We start from the raw sequence: 22528 nt of genomic DNA on the forward strand, positions 1-22528 counted from the left end.
AGTGGTTCTCAACCTTCCTAATGCCGCGACCCTTTAATACAGTTCCTCATGTTGTGGTAACTCCCAATTTCATTGTTACAAATTGAACATAATTAAAGCATAGTGATTAATCACAAAAACAATATGTAATTATATATGTGTTTTCCAATGGTCTTAGGCGACCCCTGTGAAAGGGTCCTTCGACCCCCCCAACAGGGTCACGACCCACAGGTTGACAACCGCTGGTCTAGAAGCTTCCGCCAAAGAGGAATCGCCCACATCCCATCCCACGCTCATGACCCAGGCCTGGTTAATCTAAGCATACCATCTCCCTGGCTGTAGTGATTCAGGATAAGCATGTAGCCAACTGCCATCAATGAGACTCAATCCCACAGCTCTGCAGGAGCTAACAGGGAAAGGGGGGGCTGTCTCCTCACTGAGATAACAGGATGAACTGTAACTGCTCGGTGAGCACATCTGACAAAAAACAAAACAAAACAAAAAACCAGGAAGGATAAAGTAGAGCTAAATGATGGATAGAGATCTTTGGTGCACTTAGACCTAGCCATGCCTGAGACCCTAGTCATGCTTAAAACCAGCACTTTCCTAGACTTTTCAGTCTTGTGACTCAAAAATCCCTCGTTCTTTTTTTTTTTTTACTCTAGTCAGATCTAAGTTTCTGTGTCTTACAAACAGTTCCTGACTATTGCAAGACAAACAGTTCCTGACTATTTGCAAGACAAATAGTTTACTCAAATATCTCATTCATTCATTTCTCTACATACACTTGCTGAGTGTGCACCATTTGCCAAGTCCCCTATGTTCTAGGATACAAGCAAAAAACCCCAAGGTCCACGTATGACACCTGGAATGGTAACTATCTAATGAAAGGAGATACAAGGTAAAGCAGGAGGCAAGCTCACAAATCTTCCAAGATGGAAAATGCTAAATATTGCCGGCTGCCTGGGGATGCTGTTTTAGGAAAGTGCATTAAGTGGACATGATAAATGCCAGGCTCTGTAACCTAGAAAAACAGTCCCATCAACCCCACCATATGGCACCCCCATTCCTGTCTGACCTCCCGCGGCCTCTGTCTTCCATCACACCTACCAGCGGGTAAACACCTCATCATCTTTGAAGCTCAGGAATTCACCAGGGAAATGAACAGCAAACACCGTCCAGGGGAACCGAGGGCCACATATTTTATCCTAATGTAGTCAGAGGCTTTGGTGCCTCAGCCAGGGCCAAGGTCCTGACTGACACCCAGCTCAACAAATTCCATCTCGGGAAGCCCATCACCCACCCCAAAACTGAGTGGCAAATTCAAGATCAAGAAAAGCCAGTCCGAACCACGGCATCTCTTGCCATGGCTTCCTAATAGAGACCAGGGCAAGAGACAGTAAGTGAAGGGCTAACATGTTCAGGTGACAAGCTGGAAACTCTGTTTGATCAGAGGATTTAATGTGCAGAGCAAAGGGTGATGGGAAAAAAGTCCCCCATCCTAAGTGTAACACAACCCATGGATTAAACCCTATCGTTGCTCCCTCTGGCTGCAGATCTTTTCCTATTAAAAAAAAAAAGGGGGGGGGGGGCGCAATTCAAAATGCCTTCACTCGGCTGGAATAGCTCAGTGGTTGAGTGTCAACCTATGAACCAGGAGGTCACGGTTTGGATCCCAGTCAGGGCACATGCCTGGGCTGTGGGCTCAATCCCCAATGTGGGGCATGAAGGAGGCAGCAGATCAATGATTCTCTCTCATCACTGATGTTTCTATCTCTCTATCCCTCTGAAATCAATAAAAATACATTTTTAAAAAAACAACAAAAACAAAATGCCTTGGATTTCTATATGATTTGCTATCACTTGTGTAAAAATAAAGTAACTAAAAGGGACATATAAGTTTAATGACATTTGTTATGCATAGTCACTGTTATGCTGATATATAGGCTCTCTCTAGAAATACACAAAAGAAGCTGGGAGGAAAAGAGCTATGCTTTTCACTGCAGACCAGCAGTTCTCAACTGGGGGGCCATTTGGCAATGTCTGGAGACTTTTGTGATTGTCACACTGGAGGGAGAGGCACCACTTAGCATCTTGAGGATAGAGGTCAGGAATGTTGCTAAACACCTTACAATGTACAGAACAGCCCCTACAACAAAGAGACAAGGAATTATCGGGGTCCCAAATGTCAACAGCGCTGAGGTGGCAAGCCCTGTTGTAGATCCTTCAAAACAGCTTTAACGATTTTTACCACAGCAATACATTTCTGTTTTTAAAATAAAACGTATCACATATACAAAATAGAATCCTATATAATAAAAGGCTAATATGCAAAACAACTGAACGGCAGAAGGACCGGTTGCTAAGACGCGCACTGACCACCAGGGGGCAGATGCTCAATGCAGTGTGCTCCCACAGGGGGAGCACCGCTAAGCCAAAAGCCGGGATCACGACTGGTGAGTGCAAAGGCAGTGGCGGGAGCCTCTCCTGCCTCCACAGCAGTGTGAAGGACCCCCAAGGGTTCCCAACTTGCGAGAGGGTGCAGGCCAGGCTGAGGGAGCACCCCCCCCCTCAGTGCACAAATGTGGTGCACCAGGCCTCTAGTACAGTTATAAACATGTAGAGACTATTTAACAACTTAAAGAAAAATAATTAAATGAACACCCTCTATAACTACCATCCAGTCTTACATTGTTTTTACTTTTAAAAATCAAAGGTGGTTGTTGAATCCCTGCGGAAAATCAGGGAGATTGGAGGGTGAAAGAATAAGACGGTAGAACCTTCTAGCCCGGCATGCCACTGTGTCTGAGCTGGAAGGCTTCTTGGAAACAGAGTCCCAGAACAGCTAGGAGATGGCAAGTCACTCCCTGTGCCAACTCCAGTAGCTGACAGTGGTCACCTGGGGCATTGCTCAAACCTAACTCGGTGGGTGGGAACAACCATGACTGACTGAGGATGTCTGGAATGGGCAAGGGAGGAGGGGGACGGCAGGGCCCCATATGTGACATCCCTGGGGCCTAACCCCTTCGTGTTTAATATGTGAAAACCAGAGGAGGAGGTCACACCCTGAGCTGGCAGCAGAATCAGCAGACGTCCTGACTCTCAGAAGAACATTCCATTCCTCTAAGCCGGGTCAGCATCCTACGGCCTGTGGTCCACATGTGTCTACGTCTGGCCCCTGAGCTTAGAACAAATACACCTCAACAAACACTGAAAAGACAGGAGTTTCCTTAAACATTCCACCTGCAACTCAGCTGTGACGAGACAGACGTTAGTCTAATAGGAAATTAGACAATTTATGAAAATGCGTGCTTTTAGTTCATAGAATTCCCGTAAGAATATACTGGATTAGGCAAAAGTAGGTTTACAGTTGTGAGTACACAAAGCAGAGTTTATTCTTGTATTATTCTTTCTTAATTATTGTATTGTTTATTTCTACTACAACTGAATAGAAAAGACAAAATCCCTGCCTTCCTGGAATTGACATTCCAGTAGAGAGAGACACAATAAGTGAAAGGATAAGGAAATTTTCTAGTGTGTTTGGCATTGCCACTCGAAGTGTGGTGCACAGGTCACTGCCAACACAAGTCTGTGACCGGTCAGCAGTAGGTAAGGACCCGGCACCGTAATGTAGCTCAACTACGGCACTGAGCACCCGGTTTAACTCAGCTGACATTTTTATTCTTGGCAAGACCTTCTCGATGAAGGAAGCAGAGGATGCTGGTGGACATTCTGGTCCAAACTCCTTATTTCATGGGGAACACGTAACAAACAGTTGCTGAACTGGCTACTTTGAGGACCATGGGCTGGAAGCTGCTAAGCGTTACAAATAAAATAAAGGTGGATGTGGGGCACTTTTTATTTTTTAAATTTTATTTTATTTTTTAAAATATATTTTTATTGATTTCAGAGAGGAAGGGAGAAGGAAAGAGAGATAGAAACATCAATGATGAGAGAGAATCATTGATCAGCTGCCTCCTGCATGCCCCCTACTGGGGACCGAGCCTGCAACCCGGGCATGTGTCCTTGACCAGAATCGAACCTGGGACCCTTCAGTCCACAGGCTGACGCTCTACCCATTGAGCCAAACCAGCTAGGGCTGCAGGGCACTTTTTAAAGGGAGTGATAGGAGAAGGCCTTGTTAAAATTTAAAAATACTTAGGTATGATAATAAAGCAATATAAAATGATGTGGCCAAGATAAACTTGGCTTCACTCACCAGGAAAGGTGTGCAGACCCAGGTGAAGGTCCCCACGGCGGCCAGGTAAGCAGACTTTTTCAGCACCTTCAGCTCCTCCTGCCGGATGGCCAGCACCTTGTCTTTGAATGCCAGCTCCCAGGCGTAAAGCTTTAGCACTTTGATCCCGTTGAGAATTTCATTCATCAGCTTAATCCGACTGTCTTTGCTCTTCATGTGGGCCACCTTCAAAGAGAAGAGCAATCAGCCCACATCTGGGGGCTGGCCTGCTCACTTCTGGCCTTGGCATCACACCATCCATCACTCATCCCCCCAACCTATTCAAACGGGCCTTCCTGAGGGTGTGAAAACTGAGCCAACCCTGCAACTGCCATGAACCCTACTCCTGACCCTGAGAGCACTCCAAGGGACTCTTCTATCAGTGGGGAAAAAACAAAACCCTGCTTTGAATCATGTTAAATTAGACACAAAGAAACCTGTAAGATTGAGGAATAGAGGCGAGAAAAATCCTTCAGGTACCCAGGGGAAAAAAAGGGAACATGATTCCTACACTGCAGATTCAAATACAAGAGAGATGACGTTGGGTCCTTCCCTCTGTTTCGTTATTTTCTTTATGAATTTTCAGCCATAATACTGGTAAGATACTGAAAGGTTTCTTTAACAGCTGGCACTGGTTCTGACCCCTGGGTGGCCATACCATGCAGCTGTTAAATATTGGTAAGAGCAATCTTGCTCTTCCCATGTGCCAGGCACTTTTCTGAGCCTTGTACATGCATTTGGGCATTTAATGCTCACAAGAACCCCATCATGTGTGCCACGGTCATGCCTGAGCCCCCGATGAGGACACCGAGCACCAGGAGTGGGAGCCGTGACTGGAGCTGTTTCAGAAGTGGCTCTCAGGGAAGCCCACGTGTTGCAGGCATGAAAGGCAACAGGGCCACATCCCCTTCCTCTCCTCTCCTGCCGACCCGCCCCCGCTTGCTGGGGCCTCATCCCCACAATCCTGGGAGTCATCTCTCCTCAGGCACCATGAGCGGGGCCGGGCCCTCTCCTTTGAAACTCCACAGGCACATCATAAATAGCCATCGGCAGGGACAGGGAAGTAAACTCTGGCCCGGCTCTGTTATGGACCATCAGGCACCAGTTCAAGAGGATGAAGTCAGACTCACGCCACAGAAAAATCCCCGAGGCACGGTGTCAAATGATGACATCAGGCCACCAAACAGGCCCTTCCGTGTAAAAATACATGTGGTCACAATAGCACAAAAACATACATATACACACCACACCTAACTATATGATCAGATCTCTTTATGCATGCACAGAAAGGCCCGTGTTCACTGTGGGCGAGAGGGGGGGAGAGGGGACATCCCCTTTTAATCTATGCACCTTAGTATTACTTGAACATTTTTTTATAATGAGTAAGCATTCACTCTGCTACCTGGGTATTTAAGAACTTAGAATACAAAGTATCTCAGAAACTAAAGAGTTGATCACTGTATCTAGCATAAAGTAAAGGGGGGAGAGGGCGTAGGGGTCATTTTTACTTAACTCTTAAAAATGCACACACAAATAAATTCCGGGGAAATAAGGATTTCTCGGAGGCTCCCAGACATGTTTTCTGTCACTGGCCCGCTGGTCTAATGATTTCGGGTGCTCACAACCTGGGCTGCCCATTGTGATCACCCAGGAAGCTTTAAAGACTTGTGATGCCCAGCCCCACCCATATCAGGTGAATCAGAATCCCTGGATGGGGGCCCAGACATCAGCATTTGTTAAGGCTCCTCCGGGGATCCCAACAGGTAGGCAAGGCTGAGAACCCCACAACCTGAGCAGAAGAAACTCCGCCAAAACCCAAGTAGAGAGACCCCAGGCCAGGGCCCAGGTTGGAGTCTGGTGGAGACAGATACCTACCTGGTAGGTCTTGGTCTTCATGGCCATCACAGCGTTCAGGGGGACCATGAGGATCATCACAGCCACCCCGGCCAGGACGGAGGGGCCCAGGTTCTAAGGAAGAAAGAAGACAGAGGTTCACACAGGCTTCCTGGGCTGAGCCACCACTCCGACTCCGCCCAGCAGGTTCGAGGCACTTCCACTCTTTCACCCAATTTTCAGATTTATTCCTGAGCACCTCAGCCCCTTTAAGAACATGCAGGTTGCCCCTAGCCAGTTTGGCTCAGTGGATAGAGCACCGGCCTGTGGACTGCAGAGTCCTGGGTTTGATTCCAGTCAAGGGCACATGCCAGGGTTGCAGGCTCAATCCCCAGTAGGGGGCGTGCAGGAGGGAGCTGATCAATAATTCCCTCTCATCTATGATGTTTCTCTCCCTCCCTCTCCCTTCCTCTCTAAAATGAATAAAAATATATATTAAAAAGAACATGCAGGTTCATGATCCTTTATTGGAACCCTTGGGACCAGATGTAATAAGGTGTTGAGCAGAACACAATTACCACAGCCAGCCCGAGGTTATTACATTTGAAGGTCTGCTACCAATCTGGCCCTTGGCTGGCATCTGGGAGCTCGGGTTTGGGGAGAGCTCCCATCATTTTCAGAACTGATGCGAGCGGCTCCCTGCGCCTGAACTGTTTATACAAACAATACGGTGTGTGCTGAACACCCCTCTTCCTGCTGGGAGTCTGGAAGTTTGGTAAGTGCCAGGTAGAGGCTATGTGACCAGATCCCCCAATAGAAATCCTGAGCTCCAGGTCTCTATGAGCTTCCCTGGCTGGCCACGTTCCCCCCACGTGTCACACCTGGTTGCTGGGGAATCCAGGGCATCCTGTGTGTCACCACTGAAAGGATTCCTGGAAGCCTGTGTCTGGTTTCCCCCCAAAACTTCCACCCCTTCACTCAGCCTGCTGTAATAGATTCTAGCCCCGATTCCTCCTAGTAAGTCATCAACCTGACGTGCTCTGGGGGACCCCAACACAGGTGTATGTGCCCTTCTGTGCATCCACCCCACCAGACCCGGCACAGCACTCCATAAGCAAAGGCACTGATTCTTCAGCAGCAAAACAGGAATATCCACAATGAGAGACATAATCAAGGTCACAAGGAGTTCGCAGTCAGTTCAGGTCAGGTTTTGCCACCAAATGAGTTAAGGAAAACTTCGGGATTTCAGACTGTTTGGCTGGGATCTGTAGATAAGAGATTGTAGATTTTTTTTCTCTTGTCCCATTGCAAACAAGGAAACTACTGTCTCAGAGAGGTCAAGAAGGGCCGGCCATATAGATCGGTATCTTCCAACTGCCACAGGCACAGGAGACAGCCTGAGAAGTTAGCCCAGGGTGCATTTTTCTCAGCTGAAACATGCAGCTGGAACTCTAGGGTCATGTGGTTCCCCCACCTTAGGCATTCAGAAAAACAGGAGCGTTAGTCCCTTCCAAGAAGTCACCTGCAAGGGCCCTGGGCCTAGTTCCAAAAAAAATACTACTGCTGATCCAAGTGAAGGTTAATCTACCTGTGAGAACAAAGGTGATTCCTACCAACAATCAAAGGCATTCAGAACTCTGCCAGTAACTAAAAGAGACTGAGAACATCTGTGTCCACGCACTGTTCCACAAGCATGACCTGCATTAATTCATTAAATTGTCCCAACACCCCTACGATGAGAGGTACCGTTATCACAAGTTACAGAAGGGGACACTGAGGCTTAGAGACACTAAGTGACTAAGACACAGAGCTAGTAATGGAAGGGGCAGGATTTGAACCCAGGCAGTCTGATTCCAGAGCTTGCACTGTTTTTGATGGTCAAACAGAGAAATCCTATTTTTGGTCTAAGTCAGTGATCCCCAACCAAATATGACTCCCTCCCCCCCCCCCCCCCCACCCCCAGCGTACATCTGGCATGTCTAGAGCAGTGATTCCCAAAGTGGGCGCTACCGCCCCCTGGTGGGCGCTGCAGCGGTCCAGGGGGGCGGTGATGGCCACAGGTGCATTTAACTTTTTTTGTATTACCTTTCTATTCTGAGTTCAATAAATAGTTTCATAATTTCAAACTTCAATGTTTCCAATTTACACCTTTCTTTACTATATTTTACGAAAAAGGTAGAAACATTAATACATATATCTTTCTGTTTAATTGCTATTAAATTTTTTAAAAAATTAATTTCCGGGGGCGCTGAGTAATATTTTTTCTGGAAAGGGGGCGGTAGGCCAAATAAGTTTGGGAACCACTGGTCTAGAGTCTAGCAGGGGTCCTCAAACTTTTTAAACAGGGGGCCAGTTCACTGTCCCTCAGACCGTTGGAGGGCCGGACTATAGTTTAAAAAAAAAAAAAACTATGAACAAATTCCTATGCACACTGCACATATCTTATTTTGAAGTAAAAAAACAAAACGGGAACAAATACAATATTTGTATTTGCATGTGGCCCGCAGGCCGTCGTTTGAGGACCCCTGGTAGAGACATTTAGGTTGTCCTTACTGGGGACTGACAGGAGAGCTGTGTTATTGGTGTCCAGTGGGTAGAAGCCAGGGATGCTGTTAAAACATCCTACAACGAAGAACGCAACCTCCACAATAGAGAATTATCTGGCCCCAAATGCCAATAACACATTCAGCATCCCTCATTGAAAACAAAGCAATTTTCTTCATAGTTCATAAACCAACCCAAAAAGTAAGTCTAAAAATATTAAAAAAGATATTTTACCCACAGCAGCACCTGCTGGGGAAGTGGATATCCCAACACTTTCTGGGAAACTGGATGTTGGAAAAGACATTAATTTTAACATCTAAATAGTGGTATTTATTTCCTAAGTTTCATTAACAGAAACAATTTATAATCATTTGCTGTCTGATCTATAAATACACCAAAAGTGTAAAATACAACCAAACCAACAGATAATTTTGAGCATCTATTATGCACATGTTGGGACTATACCCAAGGATATGAAAACAAGACCCTGTGAGTCCATGAATAGCTAACATGCCCCTAAGAGAGGAAGGGGTGGCACACTGAGTGCTAAAAACTATTCTATAAGGTAAAATCAGACGAGTTTCTATACTAAAGCTATTGGGGTTCAATAAAGGAATAAGTCCATCTAATTGAGAAGGAAAAAAATCAGTGGCATTTGTCACAGCCTTGAGGGATGGGTGGGATTTCATCCTTAGGGAGGAAAGATGGAAGGGTATTTTTATTGGAAGGAAAGGCTCAGAAGGGAGAAAGAATAAGTCACGTGTTAGAATATGGGCATCTTCACTCCTCATCTTTTGATTTGGGGAACTGTTCCTTGCCTCATAAAAGGGCTGTCAATCATACTTCCACCCCTTTCACAATGAGAGAGAGCTTGTGATCTAGCTGGCCAATCAGAATACTTTGCCTCCAGCCTCACAGTGATTGGTTCAGGGATGTGAAGAGCACTGTGCCAGGCCAATCAGAGTGCTCCCTGGGACTCTAGCTAAGGCAAAGAGGAATGTTCTTTTCTCTGACACCACTATCTGTAAAATGATACAAGCCCAAAGTATAAAAGCCATTTAGCTGGAAACCCCATTGAGAATAAAGTCAACTCAGAGGAAAAGAGGGCCAAAAAATGACTAAAGAGTAAAACTGAGTCCTTACAGTATTCCTTGAACTCCTGGATCCATCCATGCCTGAAGTCCCTGGACTTTTCAGTTACATGCATGCACCCACAAAATTCCCTTAATTTGCCTATGCTATTTTAAAACTGATTTATTTTCTTTTTAGGAACATATACCCAGATGTTGCAATTATGCCTGCTGTGATCCTATCCACCTCAAACACCAAATTGCATCACGAGATCTCTAAGAAACCTGAGGGCGAAAAGCATTGCTGGCTAAACAGGGGCCTCTCCGACCACTTTATTACTCAGCAGACACTGGTAGTGGACTCTAGTGCAAATACTTTGAAGGTAGTGCCTTCTTTCTTTTCCCTGCCACTTTTCTCATTAATTTTTTTTCATCATTTCTTTTTTTCCCCTTTTATTCCCATCTCTCCATACCCCTCCCCTTCGGCAATTGTCAGCTTGTTCACTGTATCTATGGGTCTGTTTCTGTTTTGTTTTGTTTATTCATTTGGTCTGCTATTTTAAATCCCACATATAAGTGAAATCATAATATTTGCCTTCTCTGTCTGACTTATTTCCGTTAGCACAATACCCTCTACGTCTATCCATTAAGTCGCAGATGGCAAGATTTCATTCGCTTTTATTGCTGAATAATATTTCATTGTGTGACCATTCATGTATGGATAGACATTTAGGTTGCTTCTATATCTTGATTACTAGTAATGCTACAATGAACACAGGGGTGCATACACCTTTCAAATTAGTATTTTTGTTTTCTTTGGATAAATACCCAGAAGTGGAATTGCTGATTCATACAGTGGTTCTATTTTTAATTTCCTGGAATTCCCATTCTGTTTTCCTTGGTGGCTGCAGCTAGTTACAATCCCACCAACAGTGCACCAGGGTTCCCTCTCCACATCCTCGCCAAACACTTGTTATCTGTCCATTTATTAACGATTGACATTCTAATAGGTGTGAGGGAATAGCTCATTGTGGTTTTAATCTGCATTTCCATGGTGATTAGTGATGTTGAGGATCTTTTAACAGGTCTGTTGGCTATTTATATGTCCTCTTTGGAGAAATACCTATTCAGGTCCTTTGCCCATTTCTCAATTGGATTGTTCTTTTTGGTGCTAAGTTGTAGAAGTTTCCCCATATAGTTGGGATATTAACCCCTTATTGGATGTATCATTTGCAAATATCTTCTCCCATTCAGTAGGTTGGTTGTCTTTTTGTTTCGATTTGCTTCATTGTGCAAAACCATTTTTGCTTGATATAGTTCCATTTATCTATTTATTTTTCTTTTGTTGCCCTTGCCTGAGGAGACACATCCAAAAAGATATTGCTTTCTTTTCATTTCTATTTGCATGAAATACCTTTTTGCATTCCATCATATTCAGTCTGTATGTATCTTTCGATCTGAAGTGAATCTCTTATAGGCAGCATATACATGGGGCATGTTTTTTAATCCCCTCAGCCACCCTGTCTTTTCATTGGAGCACTTAATCCATTTGTATTTAAAGTGGTTCTTAATAAGTATGTTTATTGCCGTTTTGTTCATTGTTCTTAGGTTGTTTTATAGCTGTCTTCTATTCCTTTCTTCTTCTCTTGATCTCTTCCCTTGGGGTTTACTGTTGTTCTTAAGTGTTCCTTTCTCTTTGTTCCTCGTATAGCTTTTGTAGATTTTTGGTTTGTGGTTACCATGAGTCTTATGTACAGCATGGAACAAAAGTAGGTTTATGAGTATGCAAAACACAGTTTATTCTCACTTATTATTTGTGATATTTTCCATATGCACAATTGTAAAGCTACTTTTACCCCACCCTGTATGTCATTCTTTATCTATAGCAGTCTTTTTTAAGACACTTACGTTTGAATGTATAAGGACTACGTTCAATCCCCCTCCATACTTATGTTACTGATGTCATATTTTAGATCTTTTTGTAATCTGTATCTGCTACTATGTATTGTGTTGAAATCTGGTACTTTTTTCTTTTGACCTTCATTGTAGCTTTTCAAATGTCTGATTAGCTACATTTACTAAATATTTGGCTTTAACTGTGACTTTTTTGTTCTGTTCTCATATTTTCTTATTTCTGGTTATGGCCTTTTCTTTTCTGCTTAAAGAAGACTCTTTAACATTTCTTGCAAAGCTAGCTTAATGGTGATGAACTCCTTTAGTTTTTGCTTGTCTGGGAAACTCTTTCTCTTTTCAATTCTGAATGATAATCTCTCTGGGGAAATTATTCTAGGTTGTAAGTTCCTTTTTTTCAACACTTTTAAGATGTCCTACCACTCCTTTCTGACCTGTAAATTTGCTGATAGCATCATGGAGTTTCCTTTATACATAACTCATTTTCCTCTTGCTGCCTTCAAGATCGTATCCTCATCTTTAATTTGTAATATATCTTGGTGTGGGTGTCTTTGGGTTCATCTTATTTGGAACCCTCTGTACTTTCTGGACCTGAATGTCTGTTTCCCTTCTCAGATTCGGAAAGTTTTCAGCCATTATGTCTTCAAATAGGTTTTCTGTACCTTTCTCTTCTCCTTCTGAGAACCCCTATGATATGAATGCTAGTGTGCATGATGTTATCCCAGATGTCCCTAAGATTGTCCTCATTTTTAAAAATTCTTTTGCTGTTCTGATTGGTTGATTTTATTAGTCTACCTTCCATGTCACTGATCCATTCTTCTGTGTTAGCCAATCTACTGTTGATTCCTTCTAACGTATTTTTCATTGCAGTTATTGTCTTCTTTGGGTCTGCTCTGTTCGTTCTTCTCCTGTCTCTTTGTTGTTCTCCCAAAGTTCCTCTATTGCACTCGCAAGTTTGGTGAGCATCCTTATGACTATTTCTTTTCATTCTTAATCAGACAAATTACTTACCTCCATTTCCTTAGGGGTTTTTTTCTGGGAATTTTTCTTATTCATTCCCTTAACTTAAAAATTCTGCTCTTTTCATTTTGTTTGATTTTCTATGTTTGTTTATATAAATTAGACAAAATAGCTCTCTCCCCCAGTCTTGAAAAAGTGGCCTAATGGAGAAGCAGTCTCTGTAGGCTGCCAGGTGGTTTTGGCAGGCCGGTAGGAGCTGAACAGGTGCCTAAGGTGTCCAAACTGCTGGCCTACTGAGCTCGAGTGGTTCCAAGCGGGGAGGCCACCTTGTGCAGCAACGCCCTGTTGATTCTCTTCTGGTTGCTCTCTTTGTTCTCGGCAGAAATGGGCTCAGGCAGTGTGTCCAGAAGCACACTCAGCGATCTTGCAGGTAGGCCAGGGCACCTGGATAGAGCCCCCACCCACCCTTTGGAGACAGAGGGGAACATAAACAATGACCTGCAGGCCCCGGAGAGCCCTCGCAGCTGTCCCACCTTCTCTGTATGTCTCTCTCTTTTTGTTATGCAGAAAGTGATCTTGTGTAGAAGTGACCTCTTTGCAGGCTCCTCTGCTGGGTAGTTTGGGGAATCCAGCTGGATCCAGGCAGGCACTTGGCTCCTAGGGCGCTGGCTGGTGTGGCTGGAGTGGTTCCTGGCCTTCCTGCCAGGTGCCAGTGGTGACACCTGTTGTTCTCATTTGCTCCCTTGCTCAGAGGCAGTGGCTCTGGGTGATGTAGCTGTTAACTGCTGGGGTGATCTTGCAGATAGGCCAAGGCCAGATCAGAGCTCCACCAGCCACAAGGAAGTGGAGGGGAATGTAAACACCCGCTCCAGCTCAGAGAGTCCCCGCAGGGCTTCCCTGGCTTCCCGGCCATCTCTACTCGTCTCTTTACCTTGTTAGTCAGGAACTGCTCACTGTCAGCATACTCGTGTATTTGGGTTTGCTCATGGGAGAGGGGAGTTCAGCATCCTTCGCTGACTCCATCTGGTATATTTCTACCCCTTGCGACCAAGAGATTATGACCAACATAATTCAGGGCTAGTGAATAAATGAGTTAGGTTAGTGTTTGGGAGAATACAGTGGCAGAAATATGGTGCGTATGTTCTAAGGTTGTTAATTACATGTATTTTCAAGAAAAGATGAATGCGAATACTATGCCACCAAAGAGAACATAACCCAACAACTGAGGAAAGTAATAAAATATCCAGGAATTGGCTGATGGTCAGAAAAGAAAATGTAAATGACAGCAAGAACTACCAGTGAGCTATAGAGGTTCTTGTCGCCAACATCCACTCCCTCGCCCCACCGCCCACACACGGAGGTCCCTCCCACATGACAGGCACCCACATCGGACACACACCAGCCACAGAAGGTAGAGCGCAAGGAAGACTTGCAGAGGGGCCGACCAGATCATGTTAATGTATGTGGTCAGGTCCATGAACCTCTGGGCGTCTACAGACATGAGGTTGACGATCTCCCCGACCGTGGAGGACTTTCTGGCAGAATTGGTGATCACCAGGGCCTGTGGGACAAAGGAGAGGGGAGGGTGAGTGTGGCAGATGAGGAGGAGCCTGTACTCTGCCTCCAGGCCCTGGTGAAAGAAGGAGGCTGCTCAAGAGTGCTCTTTCCTCCTCCCCTGCTGACTTACCTGCCTTCCCAACTCATCTGTCTCAGCATGAAGCCCCCACTCATATCGATGCACTCACTGCCTTCCTATCTGAGGAGTGGAAGGGACCTCGGAAGTTGCCTAAACCTGGACTTTGCATCCTTTTTCGTGTACACATGCCTTATCCGGGAAGTTTATTACCATGTAGGCTCTGATTCAGGACTGGCTAGGACCTGAGACTGCATTTCTAATAGGCTCCCAGATGGCTCTGCTCATCCCCAAACACACTGAGGGACCAAGGTCTAGGCCAGGGTTTCTCATGTTGGCACTCCAGACATTCGAGGCTGGGTCGTGCTTGGTGGGGCTGTCCTGTGCAATACAGGATGTTTAGCAGCATCCTTGGCCACTCCCCACTAGATGCCCGCACCCTCAGGTCTGACGACCAAAAACATCTCCTGACATGGACAAACATCACCTGGACGGACAAAACACCCTGGTTTTCAGACATGGCTTCACACTGTGATCTGGGACTTTGAGGAATAATGATGCCTGGGTCCCACCTAAGAGATCCTGATTTGGTTTCTTGGGGTGCAACAGCCCTGGCATCAGGAATGTGTGAAGCTCGCTAAGTGAGTCTGACTTGCAGACAGGGCTGGGAACCAATAATCTAGGCCGTTCTTCCTATCTGCTAGACCAGGGGTGGGCAACCCCTGGCACGCGTGCCAAACATGGCACGCCAGTAACTTTTGGTGGCACGTGAAACCTTCTCTTATAATTTTCCATTTACAATTGTGAATCTTTGTTCTCAGTGATGAATTTTGTTAAGTCTCGTAATAGGAGTAGCCTGATGGATGAAAGTAGTAGCTCGTGCATATCTCTGAAGGTCACGAAATATAAACCTGTGTAAAATGTCATCAGTGATGCAGCAGCAAAAGTCCCACTGATAATATCAAACGGAGTCATAAAGTTTTCTGTCGGACTATCAGTGTACATGTATGTATACATTAAGAAATAAATGTATTTTTCATCATCATATACTGTGTTTTTGTCACTCGAATTAATTTTATTATTTCTTCAAGGTTCTTCACATACGTACACCTTAAGAGATATCAAGTAGGCGTAACATGTTCTCAAAAAATTAGGGTTGGCACGCAGAAGAATTTTGAGCCAGAGATTTTGCTGGTTTTGGCACGCACTCACAAAAAGGTTGCCCACCCCTGTGCTAGACAGTCTCTTCCCAGCCCAGGGGCCCAAGCAGTGTCCTTGCCCCGGCGGCTAAGGAGAGAGTGACCAAGAAGGTAATGCAGCTCCTTTAAAGCCTGCTAAGTACCCTATCACCCAGGGGAGGGGCCCTCTGCTCAGTTCAAATGGAGAGTTAGAACAAGCTCAAACAAGACTATGAATAGCAGAGCTAGGATTTGAACTTGGATTTCCCCAAATCAAGTACCACCTGAGAAATTCCGTCTCCCATGGCTGCCATGGGGGCTCAAGGACTCCTCCAGGCTCACCCCCGAAACCTGCTTTGCTGAGGCCTAATGCAGAACCGCCAACCCGTGCTTTCCGCAGTCACTGAGGCCACCCCGGAGCCACTGCTCCAGGAGCTGGGCTTGCAATCCCCGTGGTGGTCCCAGAGGACCCAGCCAAGTCCCTACAGGTTCTGGGGCCGCAGCAGATGTCAAAGTCAGCCCACGTGCTCACAACCTGGCCTCACCCACCTTCCGGTAGACGGCACCGATGACAGCGGTCTTGATCCTCATGCCGCTGACGAAGCAGATGTGGAAGTACTGGTGCAGCATGAGGGTTTGGAAGCAGGCACTGAGGAACAGGACCGCGGTGTAGAAGTAGCCCTGCCAGTCCGGGGCCTTCTTGTCATTCACAAAGTTGATGAGCAACCTGTGAAGGCGCAAGGACAGAGCCCAGAATGATGCGCACGTGCGGGGAAAAAGTCCTTCAGCTTCAGCATTTTTATTTTCCCCCAAGCCGGGAGAGGAGAGCATTAGTACTTCAATTTTTTAAAAAATATATATTTTATTGATTTTTTACAGAGAGGAAGGGAGAGGGATAGAGAGCTAGAAACATCGATGAGAGAGAAACATCAATCAGCTGCCTCCTGCACACCCCCCACTGGGGATGTGCCCGCAACCAAGGTACATGCCCTGGACCGGAATCGAACCTGGGACCCTTCAGTCCTCAGGCTGACACTCCATCCACTGAGTCAAACCAGTTAGGGCAGTACTTCAATTTTATAGGTTGAAAACCAAATCCCCGGTGGTGATCTAACTGGACAGCAGCTCATGTATGACAGGGTGCCTCAGGCTTCCTGCACTGACTGCTCCAGCTCAGCACCCGTGAGTCACCCACAGGTGACCAAATAGAGAGCATAAGGGAACAGAGCAGGGAGGGCTAGAGAACAAATGTGTGGCCCCAAAGAGACAGAGACAGAGAGAGAGAGAGAGAGAGAGAGAGAGAGAGAGAGAGAGAGAGAAGAAGAAGAAGAAGAAGAAGGAGGAGGAGGAGGAGGAGGAGGAGGAGGAGGAGGAGGTAGTAAACACAGAGCAGAGAGAGGTGACCTCCTTTCTGACTTTCTGGTTTGAGTTGCAGTTTTCATGGGATCTGGTGCTCTTCACTGCCCAAGACAGTCCTCTCTCTTCCCCCATTTTGGCTTCAGGGGAACCTAGTAAGTAGTTTCTGTTACTTGCGATCAAAGTGGCCTTAATTAAGATGCTATTAAAGACAAGCGCCAAGCAAAGCAGGTAGATGGAGAGACTGGGCTGTAAGAGTCCCCTGGAGCAGCCCCCCGAGCCTAAGGGAGCATTAGAAGGATGCAAAGTCGCCCAGCTGGGAAGGAAGGGGTCTTACTTCAAGATCTCCGGGCCGGTAAACATCATAAGGTCGTGCAGGGCCTTGTAGAGGAAGCTCATGAGGAAGTAGGGCCCGAAGGTCTTGTACAGCACCTTGAACAGGGACGGCTCCCGCACCTTCTGGGGGGCCCTGACAATCAGAGCCTCGGCCTCCTCGTTCACATCCACCTTGGAGCCCCCTTTGGGCTTGGCGGGATCCTTGGAGGAGTACACGATCTTCACCGGCTGCCTGGAACACAAGGAGTGTGGAGCCATGTGGGGTCTGCCAGAGGCTGCGCCCACCAACGGCAGGGAGGCCAGAGAACCCCACCCTTTGGGAGGCTCGGCCAGAGAGCCCCAGTTATTGCAAAGGCAGCTTATTAGCACGGTGGCTGTGAACATGGACTCAGGATCCTGGCTCGGCCACTGGCCAGCTGTGTGGCTCAGGCAAATCCTTAGTTTCCTCGTCTGTAAAATGCAGATTAAAGGAGGACCTATCTCCGAGGGCTGCTGTGAAAATGAAATGAGTTAATATGCGTGAAGGGCACAGCAAAGTGCCAGCCCCAGATTCAATGCAATCGCTATCAGAATCCCAGCCGGCTTCTTTGTAGAAACTGACAAGCTAATACTAACATGTATATGGAATCTCAAGGGACCAAGAATAGCCAAAACAATCTTGAAAAAGTCAGAGGATTCAAACTTCCCGATTTCAAAACTGACTATAGAACAACCATAATTAAGGCAGACCTAAGGATAATCATACATAGGTCAATGGAACAGAAGTGAAATCCAGAAATAAACCCGAATGACTTTTGACAAGGGTTGCAAGACCATTCGATGGGAAAAGAATAGTCTTTTCAATAAATGGTGCTGTAAAACCAGTTATTACAGACAAAAGAATGAAGCTGATCGCTTATTTCACATCATATAAAAAATTAACTTGAAATGGGTTAGAGACCTAAACACAGAGCTAACACTATAGAAATCTTAGAAGGTAACATAGGGGTCAATTTTCATGACTTTGGATTAGCAATGGATTCTTAGATATAACACCAAAAGCACAAGCAACAAAAGAAAAAATAAACTGAACTTCATCAAAATAAAAAATAGTACTTCAAAAGACACCATCAAGAAACTGAATCCTCACACAGTCCTTGAGAAGTAGATTTCATTAGGGAGGGGCGAAGTGACAAGACAACCCATGGAATGGGAGAAAATATTTGCAAATCAAAAATCTGATAAAGGCCCTGGCCAGTTTTGCTCAGTGATTAGAACATAGGCATGTGCAGACCGAAGGGTCACAGATTTGATTCTGGTCAAAGGCACGTACCTTGGTTGCAGGTTTCCCAGACCCAGTAGGGGTGCATGTGGAAGGCAACCAATCCATGTGTCTCTTTCATGTTGATGTTTCTCTCTCTTCCCCCTTCCTTCCTCCCTTCCACTCAATCTGAAAATCAATGGGAAAAATATCCTCGGGTGAGGATTTTTTTAAACGTCTGATAAAGGACTTGTAACTACAGCACATAACGAATTCTTCCAACTCACTAAGAAAAAGACAACCCAATTTTTAAAAAAGGGGCAAAGAGCATATGCAAATTGCCAGTGAGCATACGAAATGTTGCTTCACATCATTAGTCATCAGGGAAATGCAACCCCAAACCACTGTGAGGTATTACTTCACAGCCAGGAGGATGGCTATCATGAGAAAGTCAGATAAAACAGTGTTTGCAAGGATGTGCAAAAATCAGAACCTTCACACATGCCCCTGTGGAGTCCTCTCTCATTCAGAAGAGGACACTGCAGAAATGGTGGAGCATCATGTGCAAGATTAGGCCCCAGGACACGCTGTGGCTTTCACCTTGTCATCTCTTAGGCCATTCACTCTGGGCAAAGCCAACTGCCATGTTGCGAGGGCACTCAATGAGCCTCTGGAAAGGCCCCCATGGTGAGACCTCGCCAGCAGCCAGCACTAACCTGCCAACCATGGGCAACCTGGAGCAGATCCTGCGGCCCTGGTTGCTGACTGCAACCTCATGAGAGACCCTGAGCCAGAATCACCCAGCTAGGCCGCTCCTGGATCCCTGACTCAGATAGTGAATGGACACTGTTCTTTTCAGCTGCTGGGTTTGGGGGTAATTTGCTATGCAGCAGCAGATACACCCCCCAGCTCCCATCCACCAAAATGCAGTGAAAACAACATCCTCAACTGGCTAAGCCTGGACTCCAAGCTTCATCCCCACCCAACCCTAACATTTACAACTTACAAACTTCTTCCACAGCATGAGTTCGCTGAATAGCATTTGATTTCAGGGGACTCTTTTTTTTTTTTTTCTGAATTGATCCTTTTCCCCCCAGAACATTTTGTTTGCTTTTGTTGCTATATTTTATTTTTTTTAGTCTTTATTGTTGAAAGTATTAAGTATGTCCTTTTTTCCCCTCCCATTGACCCCTTCTAGTCTGACCCCACCTCCTGCCCCAGGCCTTCACCACCCTATTGTCAGTATCCATGGATTATGCATATATGCATACAAGTTCTTTGGTTGATCTCTTCATTTCAGGGGACTCTTGCTTGTCACTTCTATGCCACATCTGCCCATCTGGACCATGAGAAACTGCCCCCTGGAGACCACAGCCTTCCCACCTGCCTTGGCCAGGTCCCACTCCGAACTGTGGGCCCTAGTCTAGGCTCTGTCAAGTCCTGGTCTTTCTCCTCGGTGCTCCCTGCCCCAGGAAAGGACCCGAAACATGGGACTCATCCCGGACCCCACCGCCCTCAGTCTCCTAGATCTGAGCAGGCCTGTGTCCTGTCCCTTCCACATCTGGGATGTATGTAGTCATCTGTCCACTCTTTCCATCTCCACAGCCCGAGCAAGTGACCACTGCCAGGGCCGCCTCGCCACTCCCCATTTCCTCCCGTTCTTGTTCCCTGACAACCAACTCCCTGTACAGCAGCCAGTGGGACCATCCTAAAAACTCATCATTCTCCTCCTCCGACCCCACCGACAATTTCCCGCTGCACCCAGAGTAAAAGTGAACTCTGTGTGAAGCTGCACAACTTCCTATGGCTGCTGTAACAAGCTACCACCGACACGGTGGCTTACACAGCACAGATTTATCATCTCGTACTCCTGGAGGTCGGAGACCTAAGTGGGCACCCAGAGCTACATTGCTCTGGAGGCTCTGGGGAGAACCAGCTTCCCTGCCTGTCCAGCTTCTAGAAACCACCTACAGTCCCAGCTCGAAGCCCCTTCCTCTGCCTTCAAAACCAGCAGCATAGCATCCCCCCCCCCCCCCCCCCCCGCCCCCGACCTCCTGTGTCCCTCTTATAAGGACAGGTGATTATTTGGCCCACGTGTCTCCCCATTTCAAAATCCTCCACTCAATCCCACCCGCCCAGTCCCTGTGCGATGGGAGGTGACATAGTCACAGGTTCTGGGGATCAGAATGTGGACATCTTTGGGGAAGAGGAACATTATTCCACGGGCCACAGAGGATTTGTGCTCCGCGTTGTCCGTGTGACCACGTAAGGTCCTCCCTTGCCCACTTTGCTGACTTTCCCAGGTTTCTGGCTGGGTTTGGTATTTCTTTCGGCACACATGCCTTCTTGGCAAGGAGAAGGCAGCCAGTAGAGAGGAAGGGAGTGGCTCAGCCCTCCCCCATTCATTCTCTGCGCCACTCCCCGAGCTGGGTCCTGGCCCTGCGCCTGCGTGGCCTGGCTAACCCAGGGCTGTTTTCTGTGGCTGGGAGACGGGCTGCCAAAGGAATAGGAGGAGGTTTTGGGCAGGCAGAAAGGAGGACAGCTCAGGCCTGGGGGAAGAGGTCAAGAACAGTGGAAAGGATCAGCTAAGGTCTGGTCAGGAAAAAAAGAATACACAGTGACAAGGGCCCTGTGAGGAAGGTACTCAGGGAAGGAGGAAGTGAGCAGGAGGGGAACGGAAAGTTAAAGGGGAAGGTCTGAATCGGGAGAAAACTGCCTGGAACAGGGGAACAGAGACAGGTGAGGGAGCTGGAAACTGGGAAGAAAAAGGGACTTGCAGACTCGACAGGATTTTGACGTCACTCATCTATGAATGGACTGAATACATTCCCTGGGCCAAACGTTGGGAGGGCCCCACCATCAAGGAGCTCGTGAGGGAAATGGGTCTTCACAGCCTGTGGGAGCAGCACCTGCAGGCTAAGGGAACAGGCCCAGCTGGGGAGGCGAAGGGAGGCGAAGGGAGGCGAAGGGAGGCGAAGGGGGCTCCGGCACAGGGAACAGGGTGATCAAGGCCTGGGACTAGGGTTTTTGGAAAGAGCTGGGACACCTCTTCCAGGAAGCACAGAGCCTCGAGATAGCCAGGGCGGGTGGGAGAGCAGGCGGAAGGGCCATGGACCCACCAAGCAGCATTGAGGAGCTATGGATGGCTTCGTCTGTCGTTGGTAAATAAGGTCTTCCATCTTTTGGCAAAGGTGAAATCTCACACTTAAAATGGTCTTAGCCTGATTAAAATTCCACATTTCTGGATATACTCTGAGTGTGATCTTGGACCCATAATACCCAATATAACACAGAAGGGCAGACTTGATCTGCAATCACGGAGAAAGGATCTTACCAACTTGAGGCACGTTTCCACCACCACCACCTCTCAATGAGCCCCTCCTGTGAAAGCACAGCCCTGCAGGATTTACATGTCACAAGGGCAAATGATTCAAGATATTCTTTCTTTCTATATTATCTTGTGTGTGTGTGTGTGTGTGTGTGTGTGCTTTTCCTTCCTCAAAAAAACACAGGCTTCGAAGCCTGTGTTTTGCAAATTTGCATTCTCTGATGGTCCTACTGACTGAGCCAGAGACCAGACCTTCTGTGAGGTACAGAACAGTCCCAAAGGAAGAACCCGGTGGACATCCATGCAGGTGGAAGGCCTAGAATTACCTACGTCTAGAATCCAATGCCATCTTCCGACATAAATCCATACAGTGTGCGCATTTTCTTTTTTGCAAGTTTAAATATGCCTCAAATTTTTCTTTTTTTTTTTTTAGAAATGCAATGACTGTGCAAATTAGGGAAAGACTCTATTTGGTTAGGAAGTTGGCCAAGCGTTGGTGACCACGTAGCAAACTCCTGGTCTGTGAGGCGCTGGTGGATGAGGTCTCCAGACCACACACCAGTCAGCTGAGCTGTTGCAGACAAGTCTCCCCTTAGGAGCCAGCAGCGACTCCTTGGTTATATTCTACTGCACGCCTGAGCATTTACACACTGAAACACGTGTCGTTTATTATAAGTCCCTCACCTTTTAGTGTTCCCTTAAGGTCTAGTGAGAGCATTAGCATTATGTTGATTTTTTAAATTGGATATGTGGCGCGTGGTTTTTATCTATATTTTTCCTTAAAGCTGAGGAATAGAGTGAAGAAATAAAATGGAGTCACTAGAGTTGAACGGCTAAATTCCTAAAAACAAGCAAGTTGAGGCCAGAGGAAACAATTCCATTCCTGTTTGAACTATCCTGGGAACTTATCGATTGAGGCAGTC

The 22528-nt window shown here is 46.5% G+C and overlaps 1 protein-coding gene across 2 annotated transcripts in view; it reads right to left on the reverse strand.

Moving 5' to 3' along the window:
• The window catches only part of ABCC1 (ATP binding cassette subfamily C member 1 (ABCC1 blood group)), a 145678-nt gene that overhangs the window by 51979 nt on the left and 71171 nt on the right, over positions 1-22528 (reverse strand). For both annotated transcript variants that reach the window (XM_070412918.1, XM_070412917.1), the window contains exons 8-12: positions 17039-17269; positions 15895-16072; positions 13934-14095; positions 6092-6184; positions 4199-4402 (exon numbers count right to left, since the gene is read on the reverse strand). In XM_070412918.1, the coding sequence (XP_070269019.1) occupies positions 4199-4402; positions 6092-6184; positions 13934-14095; positions 15895-16072; positions 17039-17269 (868 nt within the window). The remainder of the gene's footprint in view (positions 1-4198; positions 4403-6091; positions 6185-13933; positions 14096-15894; positions 16073-17038; positions 17270-22528) is intronic.

Source organism: Myotis yumanensis, unplaced genomic scaffold (genome assembly GCF_028538775.1).
Source record: "Myotis yumanensis isolate MYYU_CA2020_CCGP unplaced genomic scaffold, mMyoYum1.0.hap1 SCAF_4, whole genome shotgun sequence".
NCBI classification, from domain to species: domain Eukaryota; kingdom Metazoa; phylum Chordata; class Mammalia; order Chiroptera; family Vespertilionidae; genus Myotis; species Myotis yumanensis.